The sequence below is a fragment of the Ostrinia furnacalis genome, unplaced genomic scaffold (assembly GCF_004193835.3).
Source record: "Ostrinia furnacalis isolate ACB-3 unplaced genomic scaffold, ASM419383v2 OfSCF0353, whole genome shotgun sequence".
In the NCBI taxonomy this organism is placed as follows: domain Eukaryota; kingdom Metazoa; phylum Arthropoda; class Insecta; order Lepidoptera; family Crambidae; genus Ostrinia; species Ostrinia furnacalis.
This window is the reverse complement of record NW_021130592.1, coordinates 117,952-128,757: the sequence shown is the minus strand read 5'-3', so window position 1 is coordinate 128,757 and position 10,806 is coordinate 117,952. Positions and strand designations below refer to the sequence as shown.

Below are 10,806 nucleotides of genomic sequence, written 5' to 3'. Positions count from 1 at the left end.
GTGATGCCACGAAGGTGACGAAAATTTTAGTTTTTTATGAATTATCCTTAAATTTGAATTTAATGGTTCAAGTCGAATACTACACAAATAAGTCTAACATGTTAAGTTTTCAATAGCAAAGTTTCAATGAAATTGTTTAAATTTTAGACGTAGAAAATATTGTTCAACCAAGCGACGGTATGTCTATGGACAATCACAAAAAGCTACGTATTTCTTTCGCAGAGCGACGATCGACCTATCTCACCTCCCCAATGGTCGAAGCGTGACTGACGTTAACCGAATAGAACGCTGTGATTGGTTGCTGGTGTTCGGTTTAACGGCAATCTTGTATTATTACTCAAAATTTTAGGTACCTAAAATCGTGTGACCAACGTATTTCGTTTTCTCAATTCAAAATAATCATAAGAAGATATTTTTTTGACTATTGTGTGGAAAGTATATTTAATAACGATGATTTTAGTATATGCTACACACAAATTGAATGAAAATTGTGAATGCAGTAACCAAATGTTTCATTGCAACCGAAGGTGTGACACGATGAGAACGCGAAAAATGACCCCGTTTTTTATCGTTTCATGTGATTTTTTCGTATTATTTTTGCTTCTATTACGATAAAATTTATTTTGTATGTAGCTAAATAGATATTTTATCATCTGATTTTAAAGGTATTGTTCTAACTTATACCGTTTATGAACTATAATTGTGTGACCATCAAATTTGAGTGTAAATGAGAAGTACCCTTTTAATACTTTAATTACGATATTATAGTGGCAGCAGCGTTGTACTTTAATCAGTAATAAGAAATAATCATTCCGCTCTTGGTTGCCACCTAAAAGTCAAATTTTAGTTAAGGTTAGGTTGTCAACGTAACAACATTGCGTGCCACTATTAGGTAGGTATCAAACCGACGACATCATAAAGGTGGCGGGAAGGCGCTGGACGCAGGCCGCTACCAACCGGGCAGCATGGAAAGCATTGGGGGAGGCCTAGTTCAGCAGTGGACGTCCTATGGCTGAGATGATGATGATGATAATTAGGTAGGTAATCATGATTAGTTACTTATTGAATACTTACTTAGTAATTTTATCTCTTACATTAGGACGTTGCATTAGTTGCAAAATGTTAGGTAACCACTTAGTTATTTATCTGAAATTATTTTCTATCTTTTCAAATTCAGAATTAATAGCGCTGGTCATTAGATCAGAAAAATTATCTAACGGAGTTTGTGTTCTGAATTCAAAAAAACTGCATTTCATATTACAAACGATTAATATTACATCATTATTCATTATTTATGTTCCAATATCTGTATCAGCTGCTTTATTAAGTCAATTTTATAAACTCCAATTTGCTAAGCATAAGGATCAGAACTAGCCAAATGTTGTGGAAAAGAATTGTTAAAAAACAGCGATCTTCAGCCCGATAATTAAGGAAGTGTGGAATCATTGGGAAAAAATATTCGCCTTACCTGAGCTATCAAATTTGTGTGTACAGGTGGGTCCGATTTTGATAGGCCTTGTTTTACGGAGAACAAATAAGTTGTGATATCCGAATCATACGTGCTTTTTTGATACATTTTAGTAACAAAATAATAAGTTGTCTTAATTTTGCTGCTTAAACCAACTAAATGATTTCGCTTGTATCTAGTAGCAGAGTAGGTATGAGTTGAAATATTCGGTACTGTGGTCATATTAACTATGGTTTAAGCACCATAGCTGTTTGACAATTCTCAAGACGTACTAAATACTCGATACCGGTCAATCAGGTTGATTCAGGTATATACTTATGTCTTTCTTTATCTGACCGGAAACATACATATAAAAAGTTTTTACAGTGATTCATAGAAATCGAATCGAATGTAAGGCGTTGGTGATATCAAAATTAGAGATAGGTACAATCTAACCAAATGACTTCTTTAACACCTAGTCGACGTAGCATATTTTCTTGTTGATACAATTTTTTTCAAACACTCTGTAGAGCAGCGAACCTACGTCACATACGTGGAGCGAATATATCCGATATTGTGATCCGTAAAAAACGAACCCCCAACTATTTCACCACTCGAAAGAAATTGTCATAAAAAATCCGATTTCGCAGATGTTGGTTTTATAAATTTCTTGCACGTGTTTTGTGTTTTTTCTGAGTTATGCCCTTTTTTCTCGCGTGCCGTGCGGTATCATGTTCCTTTATGAGACTAAAAACGCTTAATTAGGAATAAATTGTGGTATGAAATTGCAGCTGTCAAACTTGGCGAAATTAGTTCGTTCCGCTTAGAATTAACTAAAACTTAAGCATTTTTACTATTTCTTGTTCAGAATAAAAAAATATTTAAAGACCTGTAACAAGTAAAAAAATAAATAATGTTGTGAGGATTATACCAAGCGAGACTTCCAAATTGAATGAGACATTGTGTTTTTGTCTCCATATAGGTATTCATACTTAATAATTTGTAATAATTCCCCAGTTTTTAGGGCTCATTAATAAAAATGATTGATTTTTTTTAAATAATTTATTAGAGTTAACAATATTTTGCACGAGCTATTTTAAGTCCGTAGAAAAGATAATAAATAGAAAGAAATAAACATCTTATAATTTTTCCAATAGAAGGTTTTTGATTTGAACCCAAGATTTTCCCAGTGACATTTTAAATATTATCCAATTGTAAGCAATTTTATAACTAGTATAAATATTTAGCATTTGACAAAGTTTGTTGTATTGATCGAACACAAACCTGTGCGCAGGCGCATGTAACCAAAAGCTGAAGAAGCGCCATCTAGCGAACGTCGTCCAAATTAACTGATCGCAAGCTCGATCCCATCGAAAGAATGACGCAAACTCTGCCTTGTTCGCTTATTTGAAACTAGATGGCACTAAACACAATGACTTCAAACTCACAGCCATTATAATTTATTCTCCTCGAATCAACTCATAATACAAATCAACAAAATTAGCATTAGCATCAGGTTGCCTTCTACAGTTGAAATCATTCGATATAACACAAACTGGAGTTCTTCCGTCGTATCCAACGCCGTTGTAGTTTATTCCGAATTTTTTGACTTCATCGAGAATATCTCTCAGACAGGCACACTGCCAAGGATTCTGGTTAAAATAAAATTTTGTCATGCCTCCGCCTGAATTTCTAAGCTCCAAGCAGAAATTATCAGTCAAATATGTAAATCTGTTAACAGACAAATTGAGATTCTTCACAGGAGATCCTCTAAATGCATTCACTGGCACAAATTCTATTAAGTTGTGTGATAAATCAACACTTATTAGTTTTGGTAGATGCTGAAATAATGAATCTGGGATCTGAGTCAGTTTATTTCCTCTCAGTAAAACAGATTTCAGTTTTTTTAGCGACATAAAAACTTTATCGGCGATGTGTTCTATAGCATTATCGACAAGATTTAATATTTCTAAGTTTTCTAGGTTAATAAAAAGAGCTCTATCGTCAAGCCTTGTTATCTTATTCGTAGATAGTATCAAATGTTTCGTCGTCTTCAAATTAGGTTTCGTGGCAAACGCTGGTACCTCTGTTAATAGACACCTGTCTAAATTGAGAAACTCTAACATCTCAAAGGCATCCAGTAGAATCGATTTCGAATCTGACATGTCATTTCTCGAAAAGTCCATAATTTTTATTTTTGTACTCTGATCAAAAATGTAGGAATTTATCTCTTTGCCCAGCAAAGCGTTACTGGATACATCCACGTGCCTTAACTTTTTCATAAGATCGAATATCCCTAGTTCTAATTCAGTTATCTTATTTCCTTTCAAATCTAGTACTTCCATATTAGGTTTCTGATCGAAAATTCCAAGAGGGAAACCTGTAAGCTGGTTGTGGGAGAGGTTAAAAAACTTGAGCTGTGTGAATTCATCCAAAACTCCAAGTTTGAGGTACACAATTTTGTTCTGTGATAAGTCCAAGTATTCTAGAGCTGGCAGACCGGAGAATGACCCAAAATCTACATCGGTGATTCTGCACGCTCTGAGGGTAATTCTTGTCGTTCTATTGTTATCTGAGATAAGTCCTCTTTCTAGGAGGTAATCGCTGGTTCCTGGAGTGCATACGATGTCCCTCGGATTGTCTGCACTGGCTTGGCAGGAAGGAATCGCTGCAACCACCAGCAATTCTGCCGTCAGGCTGGTCAGTAGGCAGAATAATATCAAGCACAGCATTGTTATCGACGTATACCTGAAATCCAAAATCATACTGTTAAGTTATAGTCAATAATTGTAAATGATAGTAAAGAGATTTTGCAAATGCTGCCTTACTATTTACAAAATTTGCCTTCCTTGGCTTTTACCTAAACCACGGAGAATGAAATATCAAACAACACATCAAAGTAAGCTATTTTTCTGTCAAAACACAATCTAACTTCACAACAGGTTGAACTATGTATAACAATTTTTCTATGGATCGGATCCTTTTATTACAATTTTTATTATCAAAATGTATCATAAACATAAATACGGGGTGTTTAAAATTAATACTTCTAAATATAAATAGGAATTAGCGCTGCGACAATTATGATAGAAATAGCTAAATATAAAAAATAGCAAATTTTAGTGACGTTCAAATCTGACGTCATAATATTAGTATATGATTTACGGGATAATTAAATTTGCATCAAATGAGTTGTTATGAGCTAGAGAGATTATCTATAAGCTACTAAAATGAATGGGACATCCTGTTAATATAAGGTCAAAAAACATTAAACAATCTGGGTTATCAATTATTTCATTAAAATTTGTTATGACAGCTGCCTACCTAGTACATTTATCTCAATCACAATCTTATTCTTATTACTTTATTAATATTAATTTCGTCATATTTTGCCAAAAGTGTTTCAGTTACAGTTTTATTATCACTCACCAAAAGAGTTATAGAATATGCAAGAAATCCTGTAACTATTTTTGTAAAAAAAGAGCTACTTACGCTTTTGATAAATAAATACACTGTCACAAACACTGTTTTCTTTTGTTTTATTCCCCTACATGTCAAACATAACCTTTCTTTAATACTAACATAGACGACTAAATGTTTATCAAAGCTTATAAATATTGAATTTAAATAGGTTCCTATTGACTAAAAAAGAATCTTACCTTGATGTCAAACTTGAAACTAGTATTATTATCTGTGCTTGAACTTATTGTTTTTCTTAAATACCTACGAATATTAACACTACACTTTACTTTACCAGTAGGTACCACATTTTATTTGATTCTCTATTTTCAATCTATAAATATTAACTTTTAAATTTTAACAAAAACAGGCGACCAACTGTTTTAAACAAAAACAGGTGAAGCACTGTACGCTCGAAGCCGGTTTGGCTTCACAATAAGATGTCACAGACACTGACGAACAGCGATAAAAATATAGTCACTTGTAAATGGGTAATCAAAACAATTGATAAATTGCACATTCGAAGATTTAAGTCACTTTATTATGAAACCAATTATAATGAACACATCTACAGTCTTACAAGAGAATTTATCAACCTAATCAGATATTCAGTTTCTCACACATGTAAATTGCGGGCCACTCACGCACACAGCGTTATGTCCACTGTATTTGTCTCTATTATACACGAGTTGTAAGGCCTTAACCTCTTCAATAATATCCCTTAAGCACGCACACTGCCAGGGGTTGTGACTGAACAAGAACTTCGTCAGTCTACCTCCTTCGTTTATCAGCTGATGGCAAAAGTTTTCAGGCAAATAAGACAGCCTGTTCCCAGCCAAATTCAAATTTTTCATCGGAGAATTCTTGAATGGAGTCGTCTGAATCTTTTCTATGGCATTAAAACCTAGATCTACGTTTACCAACTTCGGCAGATTCTGGAACAACTTGTCCGGAATATTGATCAGCCTGTTACGTCTCAAATATATCGTTTTTACCTTCTTAAGGGGAGCAAATACATTCTCATGGACACTTTCAATGGCATTCCCGTTTAAATCCAATATTTCCAAATCGTCCAGGTTTACAAAAGTCGTGGGGCTATTGAGGTTACTTATTAAGTTGGTATTCAGTGACAAATGCTTCACTGTCTTTAGGTTTTCTCTTGTCGCAAATGAAGGCACTTCAGTTAAGAAACAGCGGTCGAGAATCAATACCTGCAGTGACTGTAGTCCACTTAATAGCATTTCTGATACTCCCGATAGATCATTTCTGGTCAAATTTAGGTGTGTCAATCGCTTTGTGCGTTCAAACATCCGAGGGTTTAACTGTGCCCCGTTTAACTCATTATTGGCCAAATTCAGTTCAGTCAGTTTTGACAAATTGTCGAAAGCTTCATGTGGAATTGTTTTCAGCTTATTTCCATTTAAGTGTAAAACTTCAATATCACCAACTGCATCCAAAGCGCCGGCAAATTGTTCTAATCTATTGTTTGACAGATTCAAGTGGGTCAGTTGGTCCAAGCCTTGGAAAATGCAAGGATGTAATGTTTGTATTCTATTTGCAGAAAGATCTAAAGATTTTAATGAGGGTAATCCAAAAAATGCTTTACATTTTAATAAAGATAGTCCACAGAATGTCAAGGATACTGATTCTGTAGCATTATTATCAGAAACTAGCCCTCTTTTCAGCTCAAAATCAGTGTCATTGTCGGATACACATAATAAATGATGATCTTTATGAAATGAGCAACTGGGAGTACCTTTAACACTGAGGAATATGCCTGCTAATGCCAAGTACCTCAATCCTTTCATCTTATTTACCTGAAAACAAAAAAAGAGTTATTATTATCTGTTATTTATATCTTTTAATTACTTAGGCCCTATTCGACCAAATTTTTATCCGATAATAACTCCTGATATAACTGGCACATTGACAGTTTCAGTATGGGAAATATGTCAAGACTGACGATTTATTCTGATATTAATATTTACTTACTCTTGTTTGGTTGAATCCAAGCTTAGTCTCACAATTTAGAATCTCTCAGGAGGAAATGTTTTTGTGACTTTGCCCGCGTGAATATCGATCTGCCAATAAAAGACGTTTTCGCGTATTCCCGTTTCAAAAACCGGTAAGTAGGTAGGATTATTTTATCTGGATCAAAAATTATCTCTAGATAACTTTATCTAAAATATCTTAAGGGAGACAAAGGTTTATAAAGAAAAACTATAGCACATCAAGCCACACACGGTGGTATCTTATCTCCTTGTAATCTAAATATATAAAAGGAGAAACTGACTGACTGACTGACAGATCAACGCACAGCCTAAACTGCTAAGCGTAGGCACTTGAAATTTGGAAGGGACGTAGCTTAGGTACCGTAGAGGTGCACTAAGAAAGGAATTCCCGAAATTCCCACGGGAACGGGAATTAGCGGGAAAAACGGGATTCACGCGTACGAAGTCGCGGGCGGCCGCTAGTACGGTATATTTTGCAACAAACTTGTACACCTATACGATGTCCTGTCCGTACATTTCACTGGCCGAATAAAAGCTGCAAGGTTTAAAAAGTTTAAAAATAACTTACTTGTTCGTTCCCGATACAACAGGCGTCGTCAACGGTCGCGCGGATAATGTGCCTTGAACCTATAACAGTCAGGTCCCTCCACCGATAGTGATATTAGTCACTGAGTAAACATCGCGATGGTTGATCCAGTCGAGAACTGCATTCGATATATTTTTTAAAATAATTATATTATAATATAATAAGTAATTAATATTGTACAAATTCTATAACATGTACTTTACTTACATACTCGTAAAAGCAAAAGCACACTTAATCAATTCAAAATTGATTACTAAAAAATATTTGACAGGCGATTTCTACGATCGACAAATGCATTTGAATTAGCCTGCTTCTTGACTGTCTCACTCATCAAGAAATCTTAGGAACTACAAGTGCTAGGAGTCACAAATTTTGCATGGGGGTTCCTTTTAGAACGTAGGTGCTCACTGCTCACTAAGACGGAATTTTGCAAAATTCAACCCCTAAGGGAGTAAAACGAGATCTACGCGTACGAAGGTAGCACAAGGTAGCACCAGTAGCACATTATGCTTTAACACAAAAAAATTAGCTGTCTAGGGGCGGCGCCGGGATTCTAACCAGCGTTCCTTGGATCTCTAAAGGTCGATGAGGTTAGGTAATGGAGTTTTGAGAGCTTCATATATTGATTAAATACGATCTTTCATAACTTTTGTACATTTATGATTAATTATGACTTTCGATTTGATTTGCTTGGTCTTAGATTTATTTTGATTACTGCGGTCAGTCTTTTACATAAATAGATGAAGTTAAACTAAATTCAAAAACATAGCCCGCAGAATCGCTAAAATCAAGTATCAGTGGGCTGGGCACATAGCTCGTAGAGCTGATGACCGCTGGGGCAGGAAAGTTTTTGAATGGCGACCACGAGCCGGAAGACGTAGCGTGGGCAGGCCTCCCTCTAGGTGGACCGACGATCTGGTGAAGGTCGCAGGAGGTGCCTGGATGCGAGCGGCGCAGGACCGGTCTTTTTGGAAATCCTTGGGGGAGGCCTTTGTCCAGCAGTGGACGTCTTTCGGCTGAAACGAACTAACCAACGAAACAAAATTCAATTGAATTTACCTATGACGCTTCTATCAGTGCTGAAATAAAACCAATTCGTAGACTTTATTCGTTGGGTTTTCCTCTTGGCAAGCTTTGTCATGAAGCCAAATAAATACTATTCATAACTTATTCATAACACTTATAAAAGGATAAGTTCACTTCATTGCGATAAAATGAATAAATGCTCATATTAAAAACTGGTGATCATATTTTGTAACAGCCTATGTTTCCATTTACTGTCGTATCCCTCATTTCTGTATAATATAAGTACCTAATAGCAAAAATAAGGTTTTAAAATCGTCATCTTTTATGCAAAAATCATTAATTATTACAGAATACACAGAAACAATGACGTCGTCATCTTTTAAGCAAAAAATCATTAATTCCAAAATACAATACAAATACAGAAACACTGACGTAACGCTGATAAGTATAACTAAGCCTAACATTACTCGACCTTGTACCTGCACTTTAATGTGGCTCGCTAATGACATCATTTCTCTTAGATTAAGACAAATATTTAAACTGGCATTAAACTTAACAAGGCAAACGGAATTCCTAACATTCTGCCTCCTACAGACGCCTACAGATTCACGCGTCAAAGTCAATAATAGATACTCGTATGCAATTAAGAGCCTTGACCAATAAAGCCTTTGAATTAGTCCGTATGGCTAAATCATGTGTCACACACAACAAGAAAAAATCTTTTAAAAGAAAAATTACGACGCATTTTGTATGTACCTTCTTAAAAACATTTAGTTATTTTATTCAATGGGATTGCTATGAATAGTTGATAACACATCAAACTGTACAGTTTTGTTCGAAAATAGCACTTATTATGTTATTATCACTGCTTAAGATGCCTGAGTGTTAAGCTTGCCGTGCCAACGTCTGTACAATCACTCGAGGGATGAGATGTTGTGATCTACTGGACAATTTTCCCAGAGGATACCTGTAAATCTATGACTTATGCCTTAAGGCTTGTATGATTTTGGAAACAGAAGATAACTATCAAATCACCAATCGTATAAAGAATGAAATAAAACTTCCAACAAAAAGCCAACATTTAATTTAGTACTGCAACTTTTTTTAATAATTTAAAATATTAATCATTAACGACCTTTTCAACCTGCGATTCATTCTTTTGCGATTGCTCATTTCTATTATCATTAACTTCGTCATCACTATTTTTCTTGTCAGACTCCAGCGAGTCATCCGTATTGAAATCTACTGAAGTATGCTTAGACACATCAATATTATTTTATTCCACATTATCCGTCACGTTCCTACTTATGTCCAGCTCACTTTTAAGTCGTTGTATGGCTTGGACAACCTCATTTTGAAAATTCATATTAATTTTGTAAAGTTGTTCCGAATGTTCCTTTTCGCGTCTCAATTCATTTCTCATGTGCGTGTCCTTGTATTTTTCAAATTCTGTCATTATCCTCACTTTAGATTCATAAGTGTGCTGAACCATCGAAACGAGTTTGAAAAGTTTTTCAATCACTTTTTCTTTAACTTCTTTCGAAATGTTCGGATCCGACTCGAGGTCAGTTTTCGCGTCAAGGGCTAGATCATTTGCTGATGAAGGAAAGCCTAGAAGTGATTTCGTACCGTTGGATCCATTTGTAGTTTTTGCTTGACTAACACTTTCAACAGGTGGTGATTTTTCTTTAGCAGACTTTGTAGTAAACGCTCCATGAGTCACGACCTCTGTAAACACGCCCGAACTTGGTTGATTTGACTTGTACTCAGCTGTTTTCTTGTTGACTTTCTGAATCAGGTCGTTTTGCTTCTCCTTCTGTTTTTCGAAGGGTGATTTTTGTAGTGTTTCTTCGTGCACGACTTTCGTGGTTTCGGGGGAGGATTCCTTGCTCTTGAAAGGGCTGCCGGTGCGTTTGTTGAAGTTGGTGACTGCGAGACGGGACATCTTTTTAAGTGGGGCGGATGTGGTGGTGGAAAATGGGTCACTGAACTGATTTTGTGGACGCAATTAGAGCTGCCCCGTGCGTTGTCGGAGGTAGACTGGCTCGCGTCGCAGTGGCAAGCGTCCTCAGCGGCCAAGTGTGGGTTTCGCTCCATACTTTTGGCGCGCCAGCGCTTCCTAGGCGTGGCGATGAATTAATTAAATAATTAGCGCCTCCGACCGACTGCAGTTTGCATTGAATTTTGTTGACGTTGACTCGCTGAGAATAATTAACAATGTTACGTCTGATCAAATGAAACATTCATTGTATCTCGGAGTAACGGATGATCGTTGA

At 35.9% G+C, this 10,806-nt stretch overlaps 2 protein-coding genes across 4 annotated transcripts; both read right to left on the bottom strand.

Moving 5' to 3' along the window:
• Positions 1–2,538: 2,538 nt before the first annotated feature.
• Positions 2,539–7,557, bottom strand: LOC114361144 (leucine-rich repeat-containing protein 15-like). 3 transcript variants are annotated; one of them, XM_028316113.1, is made up of 2 exons: positions 7,487–7,557; positions 2,539–4,195 (listed from the first exon to the last, which is right to left on the bottom strand). In XM_028316113.1, the coding sequence occupies exon 2, from the start codon at positions 4,177–4,179 to the stop codon at positions 2,908–2,910; it is 1,272 nt and encodes a 423-aa protein (XP_028171914.1). In that variant the 5' UTR covers positions 4,180–4,195; positions 7,487–7,557; the 3' UTR covers positions 2,539–2,907. The 3 variants fall into 3 exon arrangements, with proteins under 3 accessions (XP_028171914.1, XP_028171904.1, XP_028171921.1); XM_028316103.1 differs by lacking the exon at positions 7,487–7,557 and adding an exon at positions 5,107–5,311; XM_028316120.1 differs by lacking the exon at positions 7,487–7,557 and adding an exon at positions 4,940–5,039.
• On the bottom strand, positions 5,418–10,592 carry LOC114361080 (uncharacterized). The gene is given in 2 exon segments (XM_028316008.1): positions 5,418–6,723; positions 9,663–10,592. Coding segments are annotated over 2 exon segments (2,022 nt in total). The 5' UTR covers positions 10,476–10,592; the 3' UTR covers positions 5,418–5,514.
• Positions 10,593–10,806: the final 214 nt, after the last annotated feature.

What these genes read in the sequence shown, in the direction of transcription:
- LOC114361144 (XM_028316113.1), bottom strand. Translation starts at nt 4,179, where the DNA reads ATGCTGTGCTTGATATTATTCTGCCTACTGACCAGCCTGACGGCAGAA.